Source organism: Meriones unguiculatus, chromosome X (assembly GCF_030254825.1).
Source record: "Meriones unguiculatus strain TT.TT164.6M chromosome X, Bangor_MerUng_6.1, whole genome shotgun sequence".
NCBI classification, from domain to species: domain Eukaryota; kingdom Metazoa; phylum Chordata; class Mammalia; order Rodentia; family Muridae; genus Meriones; species Meriones unguiculatus.
Genome location: NC_083369.1, coordinates 136,521,831 through 136,549,278, shown reverse-complemented (window position 1 = coordinate 136,549,278; position 27,448 = coordinate 136,521,831). Strand labels below are relative to the sequence as shown.

The following is a 27,448-nucleotide window of genomic DNA, read 5'->3' as shown; positions in this document are numbered from 1 at the left end:
TATAAGCACACACAACAACGGCAGAAGAATCAAGGAATGTTCATATCCTTCAAGCTCATTAAAAAAAAAAAATCACACGGAGTCTATGCTATCAAGAACTTAGAACACATTTATTTTTAATTAATAAATGCTGTTTTAAAACATTTGATGCAGTTGACTTTTATACACTTTCTGATTTAGCAACTCAGATTATTCCAGATAATCAAATGATATCCAAATGACAAATCCTCACCTCATACATATGACAAAGTGCTAGCACATGCAACAGAAACAAACTAATATTTGCTGACGGTGCTGCTTAATGTAAGCAACAAATCAAACCTTCCAGTTACAGTACTAGTATGGTTATGGGACCTTCTGCTGCTGCAAACAGGAGTTGTTTCATTCTAAGCCTGAGATATTTAAGAATAAGGAAAGGATTCTCATCAAGTTAGATTGAAAGAGACATCTGTAGGTTTAAAGGGCCATTGTGAATGCAGCTGTTCACTAACAAAGCCTGTGGGCTTCTGTCAGTAATGCAGAGTTTGAGGCATAAGTAGTAATGAGGTTTATCATAGACACACACAGTAGTAAATAAAATAGTTCAAAGTCACTATCAGGATAGTGATGCAATCAGGTTTTCTAGACTTCCCTTGCACTCTGTATTGGCCCATCAACATTTGAGAGGAAAGTCTTCACTTGTTCAAGTGTCTTGAGCTCAAGAAGATGGATTTTCTTTCCTTTGCCATCATGATCTAAGAATATTCAGCTTTAAGACTAGGAATGAGCCTCAGTAGTAGCACCCCTGCCTACCATGTTTGAAGCTCCAGCATCACACACATCTTTATATAATCTTGGCTGCAGTTTGAATAGTATTTTTAAAATACTAAATTTACTTAAAGCCATACATTTATTAATAAACCAAATAAATCTAGATGTTATCATTTTAAATATGAAGCAGACATTTAGAATTGAAACAAGTGGCATTTTGTTAAACTTTTTCAATACTTTGTGCCTGTTATTTATTTTTTTAAACAAGGCAGGGTCTCCCTCACTGCCATCAGCCTCCCAAGTGCAGGGATTACTGTCATAAGCTACTGCACACGACTTGTATGCATCTTTAATGACTTCTCAAGTGGCAAATTGCTAAGTGCTACGTGACACTGAATTTTGAGGTCCAAAGCATGACAGTGGAAGACTATGTACAAGAACAAAGCACCTTGGAAAAGCAAGGGATAATGCACATTAGCTGACCACTCTTTTGTGATTATTAATAGTGGATGGATTCAATAGTGACAACTCTAACTTTCTGGGAAATGGCAAAATGCTTTATCTCTATAAAGAACTTTCACAACACACTATTCAGGATACACACCCTGACAGCCTCCAGGTGAAGGAGGAACTGTAAATATGGGGAAAGAGGAATATGGAAATAGTTTCTTCCACACTTTGAAACAGGAAATAAGTTTTAGAGCAAGAAAAATCAACCTGTATTTACATACAGAAAAAATTAAATAGACTATTTTACAAGGAAAAATAAGAATGTGGCCATTAAGTAGAGAAAGAGTGACAATAAAAATAAGCACTTAAATACCTAAAACCTGCCAAACTAGCAAAGATCAAAATAATTTTGTGCTGTGAGAGCTTGAGGTTAGAGTGATTTTTTTTTTTTTTTTTTTTTTTTTTGTAGTCTTCCTGGAAGGAATTTTGGATTGCCTTTTTTGATAAAGTTTCCTTACGGAAATCTAAGAGAGTCATCTTTAAAAATCTAAAAATAGGGATGTTGTCAAATAAATTGGTATATATACTCTCTTTGTGGTGAGTAAAGATGAGAATTATGGGACTTAAAAAGAATTGAGATTGATGAAATAAGACAACTAAATGAAAAACATTAAAGCCACATGCGATCTTTGAGTTAAAAAATGAAGTGTGTTAGGCTGGAGAAATGGCTTAGCAGTTAAGAGTACTGGCTACTTAATCTTCTAGAGAATGTGGCTTCAATTCCTACCACCCACATTACAGCTCACAACCATCTATAACTCCAGTCTACATCCTCTTCTGGCCTCCATGGTCTCTAATGAATAAAGGTCCCTGGTGTAGAAGCTTCATGACGTCAGTTTAATCCCTGAATTCCACTGTGTAAGTGACCCCTGAAAGTTGTCCTCTGACCACCACACTTATGTGGACACTTGTTATGTGGTACATGGTATGCTTACACAAACAGAGAAAGGGAGAAGATAAACGAAAAAAATACTAAAGCATTACTCCGGTGTTAACGGATGCTCTCAAGGTTAGGATTACAAAGAATTTCATATATATATAATATATAATTTCATATAAAATATTATATATTATATATATATACACACAAACACAATTTATCAAAAAGTAAAAGCATGATTTACATGACAGTGTTGGCTAGCCTTGTCGAACTATACAGATAAGTAGCTGCCATAAAAAGAACAGACATGTTTAAAAACAACCAGGTTTATTTGGATTTGGGGCTTTGGGTGGTTTTGTCTGTACTACCTGACTTCCTTCTGCCACGACTCCTGGACCTTGATGAGCTCCGGCTCTGACTAGGGCTTCGGCTGCGGCTGCGGCTGCGGCTGCGGCTACGGCGGCTCCTCCGGCTCTGGCTCCAGGGACCTGGGCTATGATCCCTTCTTCTTCCTCTACTGGGTGAACTGCGCCTCTCACGACTCTTCCTCATGTGTCTGTGAGACTTCCTCCCCCTGTGATTACTACTGCTCTTACGGTCAGAGTCACCATTTCTCTTGTAGTCTGGAGTCAGACTCCTTCTTCTTCTTGACCTGCCATAATAGTCATCATAGTGGCTGGTCCTTTCTCTCCTCTCTAAATTCTTACCAAAGGAGGAGCTGGTCCAATCTGGAGACAGGTAAATGTCTCTATTAGCTTCCCTAAATTCATTGTTGGGGTTTCTGAACACGTGAAGAAAGTTGCAGTGTTTTCCTCTTGGACACTGCTGTACTTCAAATAAGCCTGTGAGGACAAGTGAAGAGGTAGCGATTATCAATGTGCATTACTGTAATTCATTCTTCTTCTGAAATCAGAAGACAAATTTTGCTAAAAGCTTAAGCTGTTCAGAAGATCTAACATAGCTGGGGGACCCTGCAATATTCTTTACATAATGAAAATAACACAATACCCAGACACAGTGGCACACTCATGTCCAGCTTGGGTTACATAGTGAGTTTAAGGCCAGCCTGGGATACATGAGGTCCTGTCTCTAAAACACACACACACACACACACACACACACACACACACACAAAGTAAAAAAAAAAAAAAGAAAGGAAACTTTTGTACCGAAAGTAAAATTCTGAGAGAATTTGCAGATGACCTCTGTGATCAGGTACGGATATAGAGAATCTATCAAGAACTTCTATAGTTTAATAAGAAGATGCAACAAATAAAAATGCTCAACTGCCTACAAAGATATCTCTCAAAGATAAATCATAAGTCAATAATAACACAAAATCGTTATTAGTAACTGAGAAATGTATTAAAGCCGTTTATATTTCATTTTTAATGAAATAAAACTGGTTTGGAGATTTCAAAGTTATACTCAAAACTATTACTAGGTATTACACTGCATCTCTAGGAACTAGCAAAACTAACTGCCTTATAAAGAGAATACACTGCCATCTTGTTCATCTGCCCAAACCTAAAACTTAGTATGTAATGGTGGTTCTCCTTTTCTCATTTTAGAATTCCCTGCTTATATGTTTGTTTTGGGCTTTTTGAGACAGGGTATGTCCGTATAACCCTGGCTATCCTGAAACTATAGACCAAGCTGATCTCTCAAACTCACGAGATCCACCTGTCCCCTGCCTCCCAAGTGCTGGGATTACAGGCACGCACTACCGCTACCTGGCTTTGGAACGCCACAAGGAGAGCAACAGAACAAAAAAATCTGGGCAAAGGAGTCTTTTCTAAGACTGATACTCCAACCAAGGACCATGTATGGATATAACCTAGAACCCCTGCTCAGATTTAGCCCATGGCAGCTCAGTGTACAAGTGGGTTCCCTAGTAATGGGAATAGAGACTGCCTCTGACATGAACTCAGTGACTGGCTCTTTGATCACTTCCCCCTGAGGGAAGAGCAGCCTTCCCAGGCCACAGAGGAAGACAACACAACCAAATCCAGATGAAACCTGATAGGCTAGGCTCAGATGGAAGGGGAGGAGGACCTCCCCTATCAGTGGACTGGGGGAGGGGCATGGGAGGGTATGAGGAAGGGCTACAGCTGGAATACAAAGAGAGTAACTTGTAATAAATAAAAAAATATGTATATTAGGAGGTGAGATTTGACAAATAAAACTTCATTTTGGAAATTATAAAAAAAATTCTTAAGGTTTAGTTATTTTATGTATGAGTGTTTTGCCTGCATTTCTGTATTTATACCACGTACATGCCTGGTGCCCATGTAGGTCAGAATAAAGTGTGAGATTCCCTTCTCTCTAGCCCCATCTTTTTTAGAATTTTTAAATTAATTAATCAATCGATTGATTGATTTCAAGAAAAGGTCTCATTATATAGTCCAAGCTCAAAATCCCCCTCTCTTGGCCTTCCCCAACAAGTTTTGGAACCAAAGGTGGCACCATCCATGCCCACCCATCATATATGTTTTTTAAATGACAACATCCATTAAGAGAAGGCTGCTAAAGATTTAGACTTGTTCGATGAATTATATATATTTTTACGAAAGTTTTAAGCACCTGAGAAGGAAGAGTAGAGAAACATAAGAAGGCAGAAGCATACCCCTGGGGTATAAGAGCTTTGTGCCTCTTCACCTGGGGAACTTCATACTGGCTTGACTAAGCACACTTGTAGAAATCAGAAAATGATGAGACCTTCAAAGTGGCTGGTTACTCTCTGCAGTGCTGAATCATTTCCTGGTTTGTCTGCTGCCCTCAGATGAGTCAGTGTAACTGAGCATACAACGTACAGCTTAACTCATCCGCACCTACTAATGATCTCGAATGCACAAGAGTGTGACTTCAAATAATGTGGGAAATGTTAGCCACGGGTAATGATGTGGTGGTGATGATGGAAGATTCCTTAGGGATCAAGACAAACAGCTCAAGGAGAAAAGCCAATGACTAGAAAACACCTTTGAAACTGCAACGTGGATAATGTGGGTCTCTTTAGTTGAGACACAGTATTGTCACACAGAACCCAGGAATGAGGATCTTAAGACTGAAAATCAAGTCACAATACTGTCACCAATAGGTTGTGACATCAGTCATTTCATCCATATAGTAACTCACAGGCCTGTTATAGATCTAAACTGTGGTGTCCTTTACATAACCATTCTGTAATATGAGACAAAACTGTGCTTCATCTCTTTAAAATAGTTTTCTTCTTCCTACGAAGATCCCTTTGTATAGTGCAGAAATGGGGAAAGGGTGCCACTACATTGGCTTTTACCACAAATTGCCATTTTCCACCGGGTCACTGGGCAGAATTCACATTGAAGCTGTCGTCCTGCATACCATCGTCCATTAAAAAGAGAAAAAGCTGCTTGACAGTCTTCTTCCCTTGGAAGCAAAAATCAAAGGGTATGCTTTATAGTAACTCTCATAAGTACAGCAAACCTATTCTGATTTAGCCCTCTTGTCCATTTCCTGGAGGACTACCAAGCTCAATTTTGGATTGCCTAGGTAGTCCTCGGAGCATTCAGGTGCCCACAGCCTAGTTCACTCAGAGACCTATCAACTCTCTGAAAGGTTTTGTTGTATGGAAATTGGCTAGAGTTAAAGCTTCTTAATCTGCAAGATTTGAAAATTAAATATGCAAAAGTGTTTCCCCTTGTTAGAACCCATGCTTTCTCAGCTAGGACTGCTATTCTTAGTACAATAGCTAATTGAAGTCATTAGCCATGGCACTTCTTAAATGTCAGTACATACAGGGATAATATAGGGCTGCAATACTAGCTGGTCAAATGCATACTCATTTGGAGCTTTAACTCCTTGAAACTTAGATTGGTATTTTCTACTCTCTATTCTAATTAGCCCTTTTCACTTTGTATTTTAGTTATGAAGATTATTCAATATATATTTTACATTTATAACATATATATAACCATATTATAAAAGAATCAAAACCCTGTAAGTATACAAAGAATGAAATAAAAGTTTTGTTTTTTTTTTTCCAAATCCTTCCTGTTGGTGAGCTCTTCATATTGATTATTTTGAAAAGTATCATGCATAGGAAAGCTACATATTTAGTGGCATCGAAGAAACAATAGCATAACTACAATGAGACATGCAGACAAGTGCATGTTCACAATACTTACGACTGGTACTGAACATAAACATTGCCCCTCAGATGAGGTTCCAAGTTACAGCTGACCTAAGGAACAAATAATGCTGTCACAAAAAAAGTTTTCAAAAGAAGCAAACCACCAAATGCATTTTGTCCAGACAAATACTCCCTCAAAGCATCTAAGATAGGCCAGCACATTTTCCTATCAATTCAAAGCATATCTAAGCACCTAACAACATTTGCAGACCTCAACTGCCTGATCTCTATCGATCTTCGCTGTTTTTTAAACCTGTTATGTATAAAATGTTTCATAGATACATAAAAATAGAATTCAGGGGTTGGAGAGATGGCTCAGCAGTTAAGAGCACTTGTTGTGTGTGTGTGTATCTGTTTTGAATATATATGTATATATATATACTTTAATAGACACATGTATACATATAGTCATACATAAATTATGTGGCAGAAAATACATCATACTCATAAGTATATACTAACCAAAATGGGATATAAAACAATTATATATACAGACAGTCTTCTTCCCTTGAAAGCAAAAATATGTATACTGATTCTGGTGTATCTGGATATATAGCCAGCATATAGCCTCCTGTGGGCCATGAGTTGATAGTTATGAATATGGCCAAACATAAAAAAAAATCACAAACTTAATTAAAATATTGAGTTGTTCCTAATTTTTTTTTTTTGTGGTGGTGGTGGTGGTGGTGTTTTTGTTTTGTTTTTTGTTTTCTTAAACTTGATTGTAGTTCTCAGGCATTAACTCTGTAAATGACATATGTCACAATGTCAAAAGTCTGAGCACACCTACTAGTATTGCTTTGTACTTTTAAAATTCTTATACTTTTTTTCTGAGATAGTGTCTCTAGATAATCCTGGCTGTCCTGAAACTTACGATGCAGACCAGGCTGGCCTCGAACTCACAGATCCACCTGCGTCTACCTCCTAAGTACTGGGGATCAAAGGAGAGCGCCAACATGCCTGGCTCTAAAATTTTTATGTAGATGGTATTCTTTATTCTTTTTCAAGACTTGAATACAAGCTTGACGACTCAACTACTCTATCCTAAACATATCTATAAACCATCACATTTCTGTATCTGCCCAGGACTATCCACAATCCTTCCAATCTCCCATTCACAAAGCCATCTTTATAGGTGTGAGGCTCTCTCTAGTGTGCATAAACAGAAGAAGCATGCTCATTTATAGGATTCCACTTTACTAGGCAGTGCACGAACTACTCTCAGAAGTAGCTTTATGAATGTATTTTTCCTACTCAATCTTGATAGTAGTAGAATTTAGGCAGATGTGGTAGTGCACGCCTTTAATCCTAGGTAGAGGCAGGTGAGTCTCTGTGAGTTTCAGGCCAACCTGGTATACAAATCGAGTCCAGGACAGCCAGGGCTACAAAGAGAAACCGTGTCTTGAAAAATACAAAACAAAACAGTAGAATTTATTCCATGTAGGTGTGAATAATATCTCATTTTCATATGTGTTTTCCTAGTATAAATAGGGTTAAACAATCGATCATTGCCTTCAAAAATGACAAATTTGATTTGTATAAAATGACATGTAAAAAGATCTTTAAATATTCCTACTAGTGTTGAGCTTTTATCTTCAAAATGAAGCTATTCAGTTTTGCCTCAGGGTGTTATTATTAGAACAACCAAAGGCAGATAGGATCTTACTCAATCTGTAATACCATCTTTAGAAAGAAGACTAAAGGGCCTTGGGAATCCATGTCAACCATGCCTAGGGACTTTTAAAATTATATAATACAGTCAGAATTGGTGGCACATGTCTAAAATCCTGGTAATAGGGAGGCTGAGGCAGGAGGACAAGATCTAGGCCAGCCGGAGCTGCCTTAAAATACAAAATACTGTAGCACTTTTGCCCAGCATGTACAAGGCCCTAGGTTCAATCCTCAGAACCACGTAGTGACAATAACAATTTAGTCCTACGGTTTCCAAAGAACTACTGATTTTCCATAATGAATTTGATGTTCTGACAGTTTCTGTACCACAAATTTACTAAAGAGCTTTTCAATCATAAGATAGGATAAACATACTAAAATCTATACACCTAAAGAAGATAAACAAGAAAGAGGACCCGGGGTAAGATGATCAATCCTCAGTTAGAAAGAGAAATGGGATGGACATTGGATGTAGGAGAAAACAAGTAACAGGACAGGAGCCTACCACAGAAGGCCTCTGAAAGACTCTACCTAGCAGTGTATCAAAACAGATACTGAGACCTTCGGCAGAGTGCAGGGAATCATATGAAAGAAGAGAGAGTTAGTATGACCTAGAGGGGACAGGAGCTCCACAAGGACCAATTATATCTGGGCAGAGGGGTCTTTTCTGAGGCTGTTTCTCTAACCAAGGACCATGTACAGATATAACCTAGAATCCCTGCTTGGGTGTAGCCCATGGTACCTCAGCATCCAAGTCGGTTCTTCTAGTAAGGGGAACAAGGACTGTTTTAGACATGAACTCTGCAGGCTCTTTGACCTTCCCCATCCCCTGAGGGAAGAGCAGCCCTGCTAGGCCACAGAGGAAGACTTTGCAGCCAGTCCTGAAGATACCTGATAAACCAGGGTCAGAAGAAATGGGAGGAGGTCCTTCCCTATCAGTGGACTTGAAAAGGGGCACGGTGGAGATGAGGGAGGGAGGGTAGGATTGGGAGGAGAGGAGGGAGCGGGATACAGAGTTAATAAACTGTAACTAATATTAAAAAAATTAAAAGAGCTTTTCATTTAATAACTGCCAATGTGATTAGCATGAGCCTTATCATCCTATTTGCTTTCTAGAAAAAAAAATGTTGTGGTGAATGGAAGCAACCTGCTACAGGTAATAATGCAACTTCCACGAACCTCCCTGACAGCCTCATCCCTATCCCACTGTGCTGGGGATAGAACCCAGGAACTTTTGCATGCTAGGAAAGCACCCTACGACTAAGCTGCCAATCTGAAGTTCTGAAAACAGTTTCACTATTGCCACTTCAAAGAAGCGGCAGGATCCACGGGCCCTATGAGGGAAAACACTGATATAAGCCAGTATCACTTGAGATTAGGAAGAGGCACAGAGAGGTAAAGGGACATCAGAGAGGCAAACCAGACCGCCTCCTTGGCTGGTGCTTGCTTCCAAGTGGAACAATGCAGACATGACTATATGCTGACACTTCAGTGCTTATCCTTTGCTCTGAGTAGTGACAAGGGAAAGGCACATGTCACAGAAATAAAAAGTTTGAAAACTTTTTAATTCGTTTTACACTTATTTGTTTGTGTGTGCATGTCATGCTCACATCACAGTGTGCATATGCAGGTCTGAGGACAGTTTGCAAGAGTTAGTTCTTTCCTTCCGCCATGCGGGTCCTGGAAACTGAATTCAAGTTGTCGGGCTTAGTGGCAAGTGTCTTTAATCACCAACTCATCTTGCCAGCCCAAGAGGAAACCAAATTTTTACTTCTTTTTTTAATTAAAAATTTGTCTATTTATTTATTGGTTTTTTTATGCAGGGTTTATTTATCTGTTTATTGTCTTATGAGGCAGGGTATCTCTGTGTTACCCTGGCTGTCCTAGAATTCACTCTGTAGGACAAGCTAGCATTGAGATCCGCCTGCCTCTGTCTCCTGAGTGCTGCCATTAAAGGTGTACACCACCACCACCACCCAGCTTTAAATTTTAAAATTTTAGAAAGAGCTTACATCCCTCCCCATTTAATCCCCTTTCTAGATTCTCCTCTATCTCTTTACAATACTTTGTTCTATTTCCCCTTCTTTGGGAAACAAATTTTAAAGAATGTGTTTTATCTTTTACTTTTGTTGTTGCTGTTGTTTCTGATACAGGGTTTCTCTGTGTGGCCTTGGCTGTCCTGGACTCACTTTGTAGACCTTTGTAGGCCTCAAACTCGCAGAGATCCACCTGCCTCTGCCTCCCAGAGTGCTGGGATCACACCTGCACTACCAAGGCCTGCACCATCAAGTCCCACCACTAAAGAATGTACTTTAAATCTGGAAAGCAGATTGTAATCTCATATTTCTTGAATATTCATGGTGCTTGATTATTCTAACTGTATACTTTCACTTCTGACAGCAAAAACAAATAATAATAATAATAGATAGATAGATAGATAGATAGATAGATAGATAGATAGATAAAACAACCCTACAGCTTTATTCCTACTTTTCTCCAAAATAAGGGATATTTCCCTTGTCCTAATATAACAAAGTCATTCAGGTTCAGATATGATCAAATCACAGATACATACTTATATGTTAGCAGCTACTCAGTGAGTCCTTGGAATGAAGGGCCACTTTTCACCTTACTCAGTGATTGAAATTGAGTGGCATGGTTGTGGGTGAAGCACTGAAAGAGACAGCAGCTAAGTGAAGGCTGAGATAGCTAGATAAAACAGGCCTGCCGATAAACTCCTGGAAAGAGCTGTCGCACAAAGGCACTGAATAAGAGTACTTTCCAACTCAGGCTCCAGCATTCAGAAAACATGCTAACACCTACTTATGATTTCCTGTGGCAGCTACATGGCAGTGCCCAGAGTGGGGAGTGAAAAGGAAGAGAATCAAGTGCTGTTTACCAAGTGCTAGCATGCTCAGTCTCAGGCCAGGCATATGCACATGACTCTACCCAGGTGAACAGCCTAAGCCCTAGCTCTGCCCCTGTATGCTCTATTTCAGGATGTGTGTCAGGCCCCTTCCCAGCCTGTGCGCACCTTAAACTGAATCACTTTCCCCACGTTCTTGAACTCGGGCAGGACATCATGATAGAAGTCTAGGAACTGCTGGTAGGTCTCCTCTTCACTGTACTCCAGACTTGAGTCAGGGTCATAGTCATCCCTCCTGCACTGCTCCATTCCAAATGTTGTAAACATGCTCTTAATCAGGAGGGTGGGACTGGATGTGGGGAAGTTGTGTTTACGTGAACACCTGCAGAACAAACAAAAGCAAAGTCATTTGTCCGATAACTAAAAAATAATACATTACAAGCTTACCGTAAACTCCTATGAGATCAAGACTCAAGTAACACAGTTGTTTAGACTTAACTGTATGATACTGAACACTGCTTAGATGTCCAGTTACAGCATACAAGAAAATTGTCCTAAAACTGGTTTCTCATTGAAATATAGGATTTGGAATGGTTTCTAAGGTCATATGCCATTCAGTAGCCTTTGAACACATTCAGAAAGATTTCTCCATGTTGAACCATCAGGAAAAGGAAGGCCCAATCATGTGACAGAATAAAATGACAAGACTAAGATGCTGCATGTGAGACTCAGAAAGGTGAGAAATAGCTATATAACTTCACTTCTATACAAACTTCAAAGGATTTACAGTAATCTGAACCAGTGAGATGGCCCAGAGGGTAAAAGCACTTGTTGCAGAAGCCTGTTGATCCAGATCTGATCCCTGGATCTCCTGACTACCCCCTTCCTTCTCCCACATACACACAATAAGAAGAAGAATCCAAAACACAAAGGCAGCTGAACTCTAAAAATCTAAAAAAGTACATCTTCCCAAGTCATGTGACTGAGAAGAGGCAGACCCTAGAACTTTGGGTTAATCATGTGGTCATTATATGGTATAATAAATATAACTTCTTATTCACTGAAGGTACATAATAACTGTGAAAAACAATTTCTTCTCACAGTTTAAAGTGGACCAAGGTTAAGCTGACTATGCTATTCCAGACTAAATGTTTTTAGGAAAATCATATATATATATGAGTTCACTTTTTTATTTACTCCTTTCTCCTGAAGTGCAGTGGTGGGAAGGATGATACAGTTCAAACTCCTAAATAAAATTTCCCTGGTTAGGGTTCTAATTAAAAATCAGTAAGACAAGCTTTTTAAGGGAAAGAGAAACTCAGGAGGAAAATCTAAAAAGTGAGGAGCACTACAGAGGAAAGAGGGGTAAATGGGCCTGGCCTGGACAATGGCCTTCCTGGTCTACATAGTGATGTCTAGGCCACTCAGGACTACGGTGAAAACCTGTTGTAAAACACAGTTGTAATTAAGGTGTCTCTGTAGCCTAGCACCCAATTACTGTTGCTCTCAATCTTAGCCAGAGAAACTTCTTTTTGTAATGGACAGTGGTGAATAACTGGCCAAAGTATTGGGAATAAGTGCCTATTGAATGGTCAGCTCTAAACTACTCCAAAGCCCAGGAAACATCACAGATGGAACGGAAAAATGTGAGAGCTGGGGGTTGGAAACGAATGTTGTGAAACCCTGTTTTCTAGACACAAGATGACCATTCCATTCATGAACTCAAAGCATCTATGGTTACCTTTGCAAGATGTGGTAGTTTGAATGAGAATGGACCCCATAAGCTAATATATTTGTATGTCTAGTCCCTGGTTGGTAGACTGTTTAGGGAAGGATTACGAGGTGTGGCCTTGCTGCAGGAGGTATGTCACTGGGGATAAGCTTTGAAGTTTCAGAAGCTCACATCAGCCCCTCCCCTTCCCTTTGGCCTCTGGATCAGGATGTAAAGCTCTCAGCTACTGCTCCAGCAGCAGGTCTGTCTGCAACCCACCATGATGATAATGAAGTAAACCCTCTGAAACTGCAAGAATTTCAATTAGATGCTTTCTTTTATAAGAGTTGCCTTGGTCATGTCTCTTCACAACAATCAAACAGTAACTAAGACATAAGACCATAAGACGTGCATACAATCAAGCCCATCAACATGGATAGGGGGAAGGTACTAAAGGCCTTGCCCTTGGCAGCCAACAGCTGCTAGAGATGGGGGACTTCAGGGATGTTACCACTGGTAAGTTGCCAATGATCCAGTAAATAACCTCATACCCATACAAGCAACAGTAATTAAACTCAGCTATTTAAAAAAGAAAATATGTTAAAACAGGAGGATGTATTGGGAAGAAGGGATCCAGAGAGAGTGGGAGAAGGATAAGAGTGTAATGGAGGTGAATATGATCAAAATACATTATAGACATGTGTGAAATTGTGAAAAAATTATATATATATATACCCATAAAGTTTAACAAACAAAAGCAAGCATCCAAAGAAATGCTTAGGTTAAGGAAGTGTTTTTCTGTCTGGCATGGTATTTACATGTCTATAATACTGGCTACTCAGGAGAGAGAGACAGGAAGATGACAAGTTCCAGTTCAGCCTGGATTGTAGACTAAGACCTAAAGTAGAGAGAGACACACACAGCTAGAAGGAGCACAAGCACACAACTGAAGTGTTTCTCTTAGAGAAGAGAGAGAAAAAAACAGCATAAACGAGCAATGGAAGTGTTTCTCTGGCATCCGACCAGCCTTAACATAGATGACCCAGCTGTGTTATTTGGAGTAAGTGAGCTGGCCTCTTCACAAAAAGGAAACAGAAGAGTATATTTTTTCCGAAAAGACAGCTTTGAGTTTCAAAACCACTAAGTCCATGCAATGTTATCCACAGCTCATTACTTGAACAATGCAAATAGCCAAGTTGTTACACTTTAATGCTTGTGATTATTATAAAGTCTCATATGCCTATGACAATGGTAAGAAATTTGACTACAGTTGACCAATGGATTCTGAGACCTGACAGGCCACTCCCTTTTCCACAAGAAGCTTTCCAAAATTCATAAAACTGTTTTATATTCCTAGCCTTCTCTCAATACCCAACAAGAGAATCCTGAATCTAGCTTCCTCAGGTATTAAATTTCAAGGAAGTTTTAGAGACAAATCATAAATAGGAGCAGCTAGAAAACCTTAAAGGTGGTTTGGTTCAATTACCCATGCAATTGTGAACTAAAATTGTGGCTCATTTAGCTCTGGAAGGTTATCTGTGTATGGATCTCCCATGTCACAACGTAAGTGTGAAAGTCAGAGGACCACTAGTATGAGTAGGTTACCTCATTTTCACCGTGTAGATCCAGGGATGGAATTCAGGTCACCAAGATTTGCAGTCAGCACCTTTACCCGTTGAGCCATCTCACTGGCTCTTAAGCAAATGTTTTACCATTTCTTCTTGAGATTAAATTTTCTTCAGAAAAAATGTTTCTAAAGTGTTGGCATAATGTTCTTGTGGACTGTGTACAGTTTACCCTTGTTCATTTCTCTACTCCACTATCTGTTTTCAGTCTGGACACTGCATTGTGATGTATATTCTAAGCATCACCTGTCTCAAGTTTCTGTAAGCATGCTACCATTTGTTCTCTGTAATGCCAATAAAAGCCAACTAGTCAATGCTGAGCAATAGGGAATAAGGTGGGACATCCTGGTTTGGTTAGGGGAGGAGAAAGGAAAAGAAGTAGAGGTTGGATCCCTGAGGAAAGACCTGGGAAACATCAGGAGAAATGAACTGGATCTAGGATATGATTAAAAAGCAAATATAATGTGGAAATCTAAATGGGAGGAAACTATACTACTTTGGAGGTTTAGGGTAGAATAACTATTGTACAACATTGTGTCCTAGGCTAATTAAATAAATCCTAGTCTCTCTGTGTGGTTATTTGGGTATATAGCTGGTTCAGGAGTAACCACTACTGGACTAAAATATGAATCAATATTAAATATTAATAATCATTCAACACTAAACATACCAAAGGAAAAGTAGTCTCCTTCCTTCAGTTCCCCAGTTCCTTGTAAGAAGCCTTTCTATTACTTTATCAGATTCTGAGTCCTTTCACAGATATTCTGGTCATCCTACAATTTCAGCCATCAAATCCATAAGGTGTTACGTATTATACATCAATACCAGGGCACATCAGAGGTAGCTGAAAGCACCTCAAATTGGAATGGCCCTAGTTGCTACAGTTCTGATTTGCTCAATGTGAAGTGAGTCATGATTTTGTTCAGCCTTTTCCTTTTTATACGAGTCTATTATGAACCCAGGGTTGAGAACTACTATTCTCTTTCAACTTTTAAAAAGATTTCATTCTTAATTACATGTACTTGTGTATGTGTGCGGTCAGGTATGCATCAGGACAGGTGCCTGCAGAAGTAAGAGAACAGTGTCAGTTCTCCTGAAGCTGCCTGATATGGAGGCTGGGAACAGGTCCTCAGGAAAGGAGCACTTGCTCTTAACTGCCAGGTCATCTTTTCAACCTAAAACTATTCTTGAAAAAAATAAAAACTAAGCTGGGCATGGTGGCACACAACTGTAATCTCAGCAGCTGTGAGGGGCTGGCAGGAGGATCAGTAGTACAAAGCTAGCCTGGGATACATTGAGTTCATAGCCAGCCTGGGCTCCATGAGACTGTCTCAAGAAAGCAAATGACTACTGGGTGTGGTGGCACACACTTTTACTCTCGGCATTCAGGAGGCAAAGGGAGATGAATCTCTATGAGTTCCAAGCCCGCTACACAGTATGGTCTCAAACATAAAGAAAAAAGAAAGAGAAAAACAAAAATTCAGATGATACCTTCTTGTCTACAGAATGGGTAAATAGTAATGAGACTGCCTCAGACAGATTCACTTACTGTTAGGAAGTATTTGCTTATTTTGACTTATACACAGTCGTACTGTAAAACATCATCAATACCTGGCATACAGTAGGTTTCAATTATTTGCTAAATGACTGAAAACAGCAACACTGTTTCCATGTATCTTTAAAAAAAAAAAAAGATGAGAGGGAAGAAAGATATATCAAAAAATAGCAACAGTAACAATATAAATGGAGAATAAAAGTGATGAAAATTCATGAGCCATGCAACCAGCCCAATGTGTTCTCCATGTTCTCAATCTTGAAGTCTCCTCAAAAATGTGGGATTATGTTTCATGTTAATTTTTACAGATGAAGGAATTAAGATGTCGAGAGTTTAAGTACATTTTCCTACTGGCCACAAAAACCTAAGGGTTCTATTCCTAAGTCTGAAATACTGACTAACAACAATGAATTAAGAGCCTATTCCTCTCATTGCTACAATACTGTCTTTCATAAAGGTCCCTATACCCATGCCAAATTAGAAAAGATTACTTAGAGCACAGATTTGCCCTGGGAAAGATACTTCTAGCTATTCTAATCACTTCCACCATGTAATTTCCCCCATCCAAGTTGTCCTCCTGGGACTTGGGGTGTGAGTATGGAACAAACCAAGAAGCAAATGGTTTTCCTTAAGTCTCACTGGGTCTAAGACATTAAAGTTAAAGAAATAGAAGCTCTGGCAGGAGCAGAAAAGAACTTGCTGTACTTGGAAAAGCTTTAACTTTAGCTTTAATGATAGTTTTATCACTGTTTCCTTGTTCCAAACCTATCCAGGGTCATAGACGTGAATCTAGTTAATATAAGCATGGTAACTATTAGGCAGAGCTGGGAAGTTAATCCTAAGTCAGTTCAATTGGCCTTTACTAAATATAATAATTGGTATGAAGATCATAGTACTCTATTTCCAGATACAGCCTTCAATTTATGCATTTATCAGTATCTTGAAATAAAAAGTATTTACAGCCCCACTCACTTATGTACGATTACCAATAAAATATTTTTTATGACTTAAAAAAAAAAGTCTCACTGGGAATACAGACCACACTAAAGGGCAGACTCATGCCCAGCAGTAGATGGCCAACACAAAACAAACTCAATGGTATTTTGGGAGGCTGTTTGGGTTTTTTTGTTTGTTTGTTTGTTTGTTTGTTTTTTTGCAGTTATTGTTGTTCTTGTTTTTCTGTCTCACAATACTTTAGGCATTTTTTTTTTAACCTTACAGGTCTTTTGCTTATATAGTATGGTTTCTGATTTTGGGTTTTGTGTAAGAATGTGTGTATCTCTACATCTGTATCTGTATATGGTTTGTTTGTTTGTTTGTTTGTTTTTTCTGTTTCTTTGTTTTGTCCCATTCTGGTTTGTTTTGATTTTAGTTTTTGTAAAAGCCTGTTTGTTTTCTAATGAGAAAGAGAAAGAAAGGGTAAAGATTCTGGTGGGTGGGGACGGTCTAGGAGGAGTTTGGAGAGGGAAAACCATGATCAGAATATATTATATGAAAAAATATACCTTCAATTTGAAAAAAAAAAAAAAAGAAGGTCTTCCTAAGGCTATGGAATGCAAAGGATCCACTCAGTTAAGCCATTTGGTGAGCAGGGCAAGGGAGCACCAAATAACTGATGGTGAACATTTTGGACTGAGGCCTATGCCTCTTCCAAAACCCCGACACTTTCTATCATTTCATTCTGACACAAAGCAAAAACCATTACCTATCTCCAAATCTGCAAGCTCCTGTTTTACTGTAGAATGGACAATTGGCTCGATCTTTCTCCAGTACTCTTATATCCGTGGGCGGTTCTGGGTTCTGCCAGGTGCCAACAGTTTCCAACTGTTAAAAATAACCATGACTTTACTGGTGATGTCAAAGCTCATGAAATTCTGTTTCTCCAAACAGTCAAATATTTTAATCAGAACAAAACCATTTTCATATATAGACATGCATAGTTAAATTACAATACAGAATCAAAAGCTAATAGGCAATTGTTTGGAAACATGAGTTGTATTTTCTCTTGGCTCCCAGTCATTTTCCTTGATTAGGGGTCACTTAGTGTTACCAGATGCAGTCACGAAGGTCTTCTTTCTATCCATCTATTCTGAAAAGGGGCCATGGATGTTGGGAGCCAGCAGAAAGAAGTACAATTTACTCTGAATCAAGGTGGTGAACCAACCATTTAGGGCCAGTAGTGTGTGATGTCACTAACACACATTTTAAAGACTTGATACAAGCATAGCCCATGGGGTGATTTAATGCCACCATCAATTATCGTCTGTAGTTATAGAACTGAAGGGTTACAAAAGTGATTCCAAGATTCTGAAATAATCAAAATCACCTACCACAAAAACCATATTATTTGAACTATTATTTCTATTGAAATATCGAATGATCTCAAAATCTTTTTAAGGCAAAGGCAGCCTAGGTTGGCCTCAGACTTGTGCTCATTCTCCTGCTCCAGCCTCCCCAGGGCTAGGATGACTGCAACAAGCTACCTCTATCTATCTCAAAGTCTTAATGAAAGGTTTTAAAAATACCTCATTTTCAGCCTGATCCAGCATCTTCTGCACGGCTTCCTATAAGTGGTGCAAACATAGGACTAATGAAAACCAGGATGTCAGGTAAGTCATGTCTGGTTTTTCTAGTTATGAACCTCATACATGACAACACACACATGAACACATATACAAAAGGCTTCTGATTCTGATTTCCTTTCTAAGCATATATCTTCTAAAACAGCTTTCCAAGGATATATAGCTTAGAATTTTTATTCAAATACAAAATTTGAATAGAACACATTGTAAATATTTAAGTCATAATAGCTTTAGTAACATATTTGTACAAATATACCATGTTCTAGCTTTTGAGATACTAATGACTACTTTTTATTTTAAAGTTAGGTTAAATATCACAAACATTTAACAGAAGCAAAAACGTGACATGATGAGTAGTAGTTAGTATTTAGGAGAAATTTCAAACCTTCAGTAAGATACAGGAAGTCCAACAAGATAGCCATAGGTCTTCAACTAATTTGTTTTCAACACATACAAAGTTAGGTTCCTTAACACCTGAAAACCAGACATATGACTGTTACCTGCTTACTTGGTAAGTCTGCCTGGTCCCGGCAACTTAAAAGTCATTTTAACAGCCAGGCAAGGTGGCAAATGCCTTTAATCCCAGCACTTGGGAAACAGAGGCAGGCAGATCTCTGTGAGTTTGAGGACAGCCTGGTCTATAGACAGAGTTCCAGGACAGCCAAGGCTGTTAAACAGAAAGACTCTGTCTCGATAAAAACAAAAACCAAACCAAACCGAAAAAAAAAAAAAAAAGTCTTAATGTGATCAAAACAGGTTCTTTTGGATTTGGTTTTGTTTGGGAGTTGGAGATCAAACTCAAGGTTTCACTTTTACCACTAAGCTATATCCCACGCCCCAAACAGGATTCTTGATCTTCTCCATACACCCCATCACCCAACCTAAATAGCTTCAGTACCTGGTGCTGCCATTTTCCCATTGTTTTAAAACAAACAAACAAAAAAAAAACCCAAACACCTAAAAACATGACTGCAATTCCCCTTTCTTTCTTCATCCCATACAGTTTGCCAGATAGAGTCCTGTTAACTGTGTTGCTTATCTGTTTGAAGGTCTGCCTTCATCCAAACCACTATTATCACCTACATGGTAATGATTCATCCGATTTCCTCTCTGGCTCCTGTTCTTCTTAGAAAATTAGGATGCTTTGTTGGTAATAACATTACTAACAAGATGAAGTCATTCCTTGTTTAAATATTCACATTAGAGTTTGGTAAATAAAATCAAACTCTTTAAAGCTAAGAGACTTTAAAGCTAAGTCCTCCTGACTCCACCTCCTTCAGAAAATCCTACCAGCGTGCACCACCACAACCTGGGCTCACAGACTGAACCAGCAAACATGGAGTCTGCATGAATCTGCACCATGTCCTCTGTTATATGTTATGGCTGTATTCTTGTGGGACTCCTAACAGTATCTGACTCTTTTGCCTGCTCTTGAGACTCTTTTCCTCCTGATGGGTTGCCTTGTCCAACCTCAATATGAAGGCTTTCACCTTGTTTTAATATACCTTATTTTGTTCTGTTTGGCTGTGAGCCTGTTCTTTTCTGAGGAAGAAATGGAGGGGGAGTGGATCTGGGAGAAAGGGGACGTAGGGGTTAGCTTGGAGGTGTAGACAAAGGAGAAACTGGTCAGGATGTATTGCATAAGAGAGGAACCTATTTTCAATTATGCTCTGCCCCTTCTGATCCTCCCTACTTTCTCCCATACTCTTGTGCTCTCTAAGTGTCAGGTACCATCAGGTCCTTTCCTCCCAATATCGCTACACTTAGGTGCTAATTATTTCAAACATTACTTCCTCGGAGATTTCCGTGGTCAGGTAATCCAAATAAGTATCCTGATCCCCATTATTCTATCACACAGTGCTCCTTTATTTCTTCATGGAATTTAACTTTATCTTATTGTCTGATCTGTTTTGCTGACTTAATCTCTACCCCTATCATCCAGAAGTCACTCAGAGAGAGCTGAAGCTGTGTGCTTTTCACTGCTTTGTCTCTGTCCACTAGTGAGAAGCCAAGAACATAATAGAAACATATATCTTGTATTCCTTTATATATGCTTAGGATGGATTTCATTTTACTCACTTCGTCCTAAGCAGACTCCCTTTAAAACAAAAGCTTTTATTAGAAGCCTTAGCTTTTGCTTGGTCCCTAAAAGTTAAATAGTATTCTATTTTTAAAACAGGAATTGATTCATCAACGAGAAGCATGACAATCCAGACAATTTTTGTGCCCCTACGCACCCACATCTGGATATCGCCTCAGCTACAAGGCAGTGCTCAAAAAAAAGGGGGGGGGGGGCAAAAACCTGCATTGGAGCTGCCGCCTGACACACAAAACTGATTGCAGAGACTGCTGGCACCTTCCATGACTAGAATGTTACATCTCTCCTCATTATAAGATTATTGACTATGGAATGTCATGCTATTCAAATTTAGCAATGCTAAAGGAAAAAAAAAAAGAATATCCTCAGTAATCAGTCAAGGCAAGATGAGCTGTGTATGTTATATTTGAAATATATACACCATTGAGGACCAGCAGCAAAACAAAGCAATCCTTTAAAAATAATCCCAGAAAATGTACAGGAAATATACATATACATTACAGAATTTCTTTTTTAAAGCAATGGTAAGGATTATTAAGGAAAGGTTTTAATACAGATTTAAGCATAAGCATTAAGAGACAGAGAGAGAGAGACATGTAAGAAAAGGAGAGTAGCATTTGTCCTAGAGTGGGCACAAGTTTCTCAAAGAGAAGGTTCCCTAGAACTTCTTAAATGACTGGCATTTGCTCTGACAGTGAAGTTAGATAGGATACCAGGATTTAATAACAAAACTATTTAATTCCTTAATGTCTGTTAAACTAACGCTTGCTGAGATGTCATTAGCTATTATCACTTATGAATTAAGCATGGAAACTTTACGATGCTATTCTTCTGTGAAAAACTCAACACATATACAACAGAACCACAGAAAAGTAACACTTGCTACAGAGTGGTACAGAGTATAAAGCAGGGCCAGCTGCCTGGTTTACAGAATTTTTTTGCTAGAACACAGACACATCCATTCATATACATACCATCTATGTCTGCTTTAGGGTACACTGGCAGAGATGGATGTCCACAAAAGCCATACAGACATCACATCCTAAAATATTATCTGCCCCTTAAGGAAGATGTTTACCCATCTTATTTATAGAAGGTAAGGTACCTTGCAAAGCTATCTGCCATTGCACGACCCAAAGAAGAGAACCATATGGAAACTAGTCTATCGTATTTCTAACAAAAACTGATTCCTTCCAAATGAACAGAACACGAGCAAAAAATAAAATCAAACACAAGCCCTGACATGCCCACTGCTGACTCCGCAAACCTTTTACATGCACACGTGCATACTAAGAAGATACGCAGGGCTCTATCCTCCCATGACAGAAGTCACCTCTCTTTCTCTCTTCTCCTGTTGTTTCTGCTCCTCTTCCTCTTGCTCTCTTCTCTGCTGTTCTTCCCATTCTGCCTTTAATCTTCTCTTTAAAGGAAAAAGAAAAAGTATTTTTTACTCACTCTTAAAAATATATAACCTACACAGTAAATATTTAAAATGTTTAGAAACATAGATCATTGGGAAAAGAGACAATATCAGAGTTGTTTTTGTTGTTGTTGTTGTTGTTTTTTAATCTTAACATTTGTAGCTCTTTTCGTTTATATAACATGCCTGGCAAAAGCTCTGTAACTGAACTATATCTCCAACAAGAAAAACAACTTTTTTAAAAGAGAATTCTATTGGTGGTTAAAAGTCCCTGTGAATATATGTACACATATGTAAAATATACATGCAGATGCCAAAAAAGAGTGTGGAATCCCTCAGGATTCATATGCGGGTGCTGGGAACAGAACCCAGGTCCTCTGGAAGCGGAGCAAATGCTCTTAACCACTGAGCCATCTCTCCAGCCCCATAACAAACAACTCTGGTTTTATTATTGTTGTTATTATTATTATTTACATTTAATGTACTTGATGTGCACTGCTATTTTGCCTGCATATATGTGTGTGTACCATAAATATGTCTGGTGCCTTGAAGGCCAGAAGAAGGCATCAGACTACTAGATTGGAGTTACTGATGGTTGTGAGCCACCATGAGGGTGCTGGGAATCAAATCCAAGTCATTTAGAAGATGGCTCTTAATTTCTGAGCCATCATCTCTCCTGAAAAATAGCTCTTAATGAAACTTACTTCAGTTAAGCACTTGTTCAATGAACTGGCTATTTAATGTCCTACCTCTTGTTCTTCCTTCCGCTTTCGAGCTGCCTCTTCTTTTTTCTTCTTTGCCCTGAATTCTTCTTGTGCCTTCTCTTCTCTCAGTAGCCATTCTTCATGTAATCTTTGCCTGTTAATATAATGATGTAGTCAGTAAAAACAAAAGGGAACTGACCTAGAACATATGAAAGACAGGGAAGCAAAATACAAAATGAAAATGTAGATATTTTCTATAAAGCAGTGAAACTGTAAGTACGGCTTTTGGAGAAGCAACTATCTTCCTGAACAGCTACAATTACTACTTCTAGCTTTCATAAGCATTTGTGGCTGTGACATCTTTTCTTTAGACCTAACAGTAATTTTCATCTCATGCAAACATTTCAAAGCAACAGCTAAGTGAATTTTCACATTCACATAGCATTATCCTTCCTAATATAAACATTCTTTTCCCACCAACATCACTACTTCCTCCATATCCTCTTCTTTTGTTTTTTTGAGACAGGGTTTCTCTGTGTACCCCTGGCATTCCTGAAACTCACTCTATAGACCCTGCTCTCCTGAAATTCAGAGATTCACCTGCCTTTGCCTCCACAGTGCTGTGATTAAAGTCATGGGCCACACCTGGCTGAATGTACATTTACTAATATAATTTTATAACTTCTTTCCATCTTTCTTTTAAAAAAACTTTTATTTTATTTGTATGGGAATGAATACCTGCCGGCACATACACATACACATGAGTATCATGTGTGTGCCTGATGGCCAGAAGAGGCCAAAAGAGGAATGGAATGGGAGTTACAGACAACTGTGAGTCGCCAGGTAGATGCTGGATCATCTGAAACAGCAAAATAAGTGTTCAGATTCAATGAGCCTTCTTTCCAGTATCCCTAAAACATTTGTTTTAAAGACATACCCACAACTCACAACATGACTTTCTCCCAGCAATTTCAGTGTTTGAAGGCAAATCACAGGAACCCCCTGACTCGATGGAATAGAAACTGAAAGGCTACAGAGAGAGATGGCAGGGGTTTTTGTTTGTTTGTTTGTTTGTTTTGTTTCTTAAATATACAGAATACCCAGGTGGTAGATGCCTACCATTTGGAAAGCTGAGATAGCATTACAAGTTTTAAGCCAATTTGAGCTTACAAAGCAAAACCCTAGCCCAAAATAACAACATACAAACAACACCCCCCCACACACACGTAATATTACCTTAAATCGATAAGTCCTAGACATCCAATAGCACAAGCTTCTCATCTAAAATCTTCATTGTCAATTTGACCAGATTTGGAATCACCTAGGAAACACTAACTCTGGGCATGTCTGTTGAGGAAGTTTCCAGGAGTATTAACCAAGGAAAGAGGACTTTTCTTACCCTAAATGAACCCACCTTGTGGACTGGGGTTCCTGGCTGAATAATAAGGGGAAAGGGAAAAAGGAAGCTGAGCACCCATTCCCTGACTAAAGAGGCAATTGGAGCAGCTGCTTCTCATTCCTGTTATCACAGCAGGAATACATTCCCCACTCTGATGAACTACAGAGGACTACAAATTATGAATAAAGAATTATGCTACATCCATATAACATATACTATAGTGTCATTAGAATTAGGTCTTTATGTCAACAGTAAATATTCATATGTTTATTTACCAATTAACAAAAGCAATAAAAATGTACTTCCACTAAAAAACAACAACAAAAATAGGTATGGTGGCATATGCCAGCAATTCCAGCATTTGGAAGGTTAAGACAGGAGATCTTAAGTTAGAGACCGGCCTGGACTTCTCAAAAAAGAAAGAGAGAGAAAAAAAAAAAAAAAACAAAAAAAACATCTTAATTTTAGCCTGTCAGCTAGAAATTTCATTTATAAAAGGTTATTTTCCAAGACCTATTTTTTACAAGAGTTTATGCAAAATGCCTTTACTAGTTGGTAAAGATGGATAATATTACAATAAGTGTTTCAGTTAGTACTGACCTCTCTTCCTCCCTCTGCCTTTCTTCCTCTAATTGTTTTTCTTCAGTAACAGAATCTTCCTCCTCCTCTTTCTGTGGCAATTCTGTAGAAATACAAATGTTTATTAAATTAAGTCTCACAATCCTTGGTCAATTATTCATGAAAAATATATAAATCTTTAATCTTTACAATTAGGGTAAAAAAAAAAAAAAAAAACTAAAATAACGGGTAGTAGTTCAAGCCTTTGATCCCAGCACTCAGGAGGCAGAAACAAATGGATCTCTGAATTTGAGGACAGCCTGGCCTATACAGTAAATCCCAGAACAGCCAAGGCTATAGATCCCATCTCAAAAAATTAAAATGTCTTAAAAAGAATAGTAGTTGTAAGCTACAACATGGGTGCTGGGAATGGAACCTGCACCCTCTGGATGACCAGCCACTGTTCTTTTTTTAAAATTTATTTTGCTTTTTCAAGGCAGGGTTTCTCTGTGTAGCCCTGGCTGTCCTGGAGCTCTCTGTGGAATCGAGACTGGCCTTGAACTCAGAGATCTACCTGCCTCTGCTTCCCCAGTAGTGGAATCAAGGGTGTGCCCCACCACACCACTTGGTGAACCAGTGTAATAACAATACACATAACATGGCTGTGCAAAGGGTTCAGAAAAAACAGAAAGGGGAGAAAAGAAAGGAGGGAGGGAGAGAGAAAAGGAGTGTTTACAAATATTTAACAATCTGGCAAATTTATATGAAGCAGTCATGAATATTTTTGCATCCTATTTTTTTCAACCTTGTGTACATTGTAATATTTTCAAAAGAAAACCATGGTAAAATAGTTTTAATAGAATAAAGCTTTACATCTTCTATTCCAAATTAAATTTGAAGGTGTTAAAAGAAAGCAGTGACAGAGACATGTGGGAGAAGACAAATGAAGTGAGCTTAAGAAATTTTAACAGATCATCTTCAGGCTTAAAGGCAAAGGATCTTTGTCATCAATAACAACAGTTTACCATTATTTTCCTTTTCATCCTGATGTTACATCCTGTCTCTCCTGGACTAGTTCTCAAGTAATCCTGAGCACAGTCTCCGTGGTATGATGACTGGCAGCCATCTTAACCTAGTACTGCTGTGTGATTTCAACCCTCTTGCCTGCATTTATCATTCTATAAATGTCATTTACTTGATCATTTTATAAACGTCTATTTAAACTTATAAATCTAACACATAAATATCGGGTCCTTTCATGGGCAAGCCAAATGACACGGTGGCTAGCTGCACAGATGAAAGCTTTACAAAACCTCAAGTTTGGACTGAAAATAGAGGGAGCAGTCGAATGGGCTGGGAATGTAGCTCAGTTGGTGAGAGTGTTTGCCTAGCATGCATGAAATAATCAAAAGCTACCTGGCATGGTGGCTGCACTCCTATAAACCCCAACACTGCTTAGAGAGAGGCAGGAGGATCAGAAGTTCAGAGTCCTCCTGGGCTACATTAGGGGAAATTAAAGCCTGGGCCTGTTTGAGGCCCATATCGGGGAGGAGGAGGCAGGCGGTCAAGAGTAAAAGGAGCCAATTTCATACCCAGAACAGAGAAAGCCTCTACTACCTGCATCTCTCAATCGAGCGAGCTCCTGCCGCCGTTTCTTCCGTTTCTCTTTCTTCAGGAGAGCCCTGTACTTCTTATGGCTGGAAGATGAAAAAGGACACACTCGGCATGGGCGGCTGCACACAGGGGCTTTGCACCCTCCGCTCCCGGTCCACCAAGGGCAGCACTAGGAAGCGGAGGCAGCAGGCGGGCTTCCCACGCTGAAATCAGGCCTCTTGGCAGTCACTCCGTCCTCCCATCCCAGACTTCTTCCAAACCACTATCAGCTCCCCTCCTGCCTCCCTGAACCCATGACTGCCGGGGAGAGCCAGGGATTCTGGCCATGAGCAGATTAATACTGGTCCTGGTCACCCCAACTCAGGGATCTCCAGCTGCGCTTTACCTCAGTTTCTCTGGAAACGCAGTAGATCCCAGCTCCGCCATGTCGCAGCCGTCTCCAACAGCAAGGTCTGAGCTGACGCAGACTCACAGATGAAGAGCTTTGTCGTCCACTTGACGCAGTCACCAAGACGGGACCAAAACGGAAGGGGGGGGGTTTCCTCAGGCAGCTAGTCAGCCAGACACCGTGGCTTGCTCACCGAAGCCGCCTCCGGAGCTCTTTCTTCCATGCCTTCTGGCCGCTTTAGCACCTCCCCTTGTCCTCTGCGCCATCAAGCGGTTCCGGAACTGAAGGAATTACAGCCCTAGCCCCGCTTCCACCCCGCCCCCTCAACTCACAATCTAAATCCAGCCCCCAACTCACAGCCAAACTTTGGGCAGAGCGCAAGGAGTTTTGTGGAAGGAGGGGGATAAGACACAGAGGGGACCAGAGGCCCACAAGGAGACCAACAAAGCTAAAAAACCTGAGCCCAGGCGGGTCCTGCAGAGACTGATGCACCAACGGAGGACCATGCATGGAGAAAACCTAGACCCTTCTCAGATGTACCTATTGGCAGTTCAGTCTCCATCTGGATCTCCAAGTGAGGGAAGCAGGGGCTGTCTCTGTCATGAACTCGATTGCCTGCTCTTTGATCACTTGTCACTGGCGGTGTGGCCTTGCTAGGCCACAGAGGAAGAGGATCCAGGCAAGTCCTGATGAGACTTGATAAACTATGGGCAGATGGCAGAGGAGGAGAATTCTCCTTTTGGTGTACTCCAGGAAGGAGATGGGGGAAAGGGGGAGAGAAGATGGAACTGGTAAGGGCTGAGGGAGGAGGCTTCAATCGGGATATATAATGAATAAATTGTGAAAAAAAATTAAAATTAAATTTAAAAAATAAAAATGTTTTAAATGCATTAAAATATATATACACATGCAATGAGGAAATGTTAAACTATAGCAGCATCCAGGGTTA

General features: G+C 39.5%; 1 protein-coding gene across 2 annotated transcripts; it reads right to left on the bottom strand.

Moving 5' to 3' along the window:
• Window positions 1–89: 89 nt before the first annotated feature.
• Zrsr2 (zinc finger CCCH-type, RNA binding motif and serine/arginine rich 2) lies at window positions 90–27,153 on the bottom strand. Of its 2 annotated transcripts, none has more exons than XM_021663393.2 (11): window positions 26,497–27,153; window positions 26,115–26,194; window positions 24,540–24,621; window positions 22,586–22,694; window positions 21,750–21,836; window positions 18,262–18,300; window positions 17,442–17,560; window positions 11,014–11,227; window positions 6,304–6,359; window positions 5,436–5,545; window positions 90–2,982 (listed from the first exon to the last, which is right to left on the bottom strand). In XM_021663393.2, exons 1-11 carry the CDS (start codon window positions 26,535–26,537, stop codon window positions 2,468–2,470), a joined length of 1,452 nt encoding a protein of 483 aa, XP_021519068.2. In that variant the 5' UTR covers window positions 26,538–27,153; the 3' UTR covers window positions 90–2,467. The 2 variants fall into 2 exon arrangements, with proteins under 2 accessions (XP_021519068.2, XP_060231051.1); XM_060375068.1 differs by lacking the exon at window positions 26,497–27,153 and adding an exon at window positions 18,704–18,792 and having other exon boundaries at window positions 26,115–26,172.
• Between the last annotated feature and the right edge of the window lie 295 nt (window positions 27,154–27,448).

Coding starts and splice junctions, on each gene's coding strand:
- Zrsr2 (XM_021663393.2), bottom strand. CDS start 26,537: ATGGCGGAGCTGGGATCTACTGCGTTTCCAGAGAAACTGAG. Junction 21,837..22,585: donor AGCGGAAGGAAGAACAAGAG/GTAGGACATTAA, acceptor TTTCCTTTAAAG/AGAAGATTAAAGGCAGAATG. Junction 2,983..5,435: donor GTGGAAAATGGCAATTTGTG/GTAAAAGCCAAT, acceptor TTGTCCTCACAG/GCTTATTTGAAGTACAGCAG.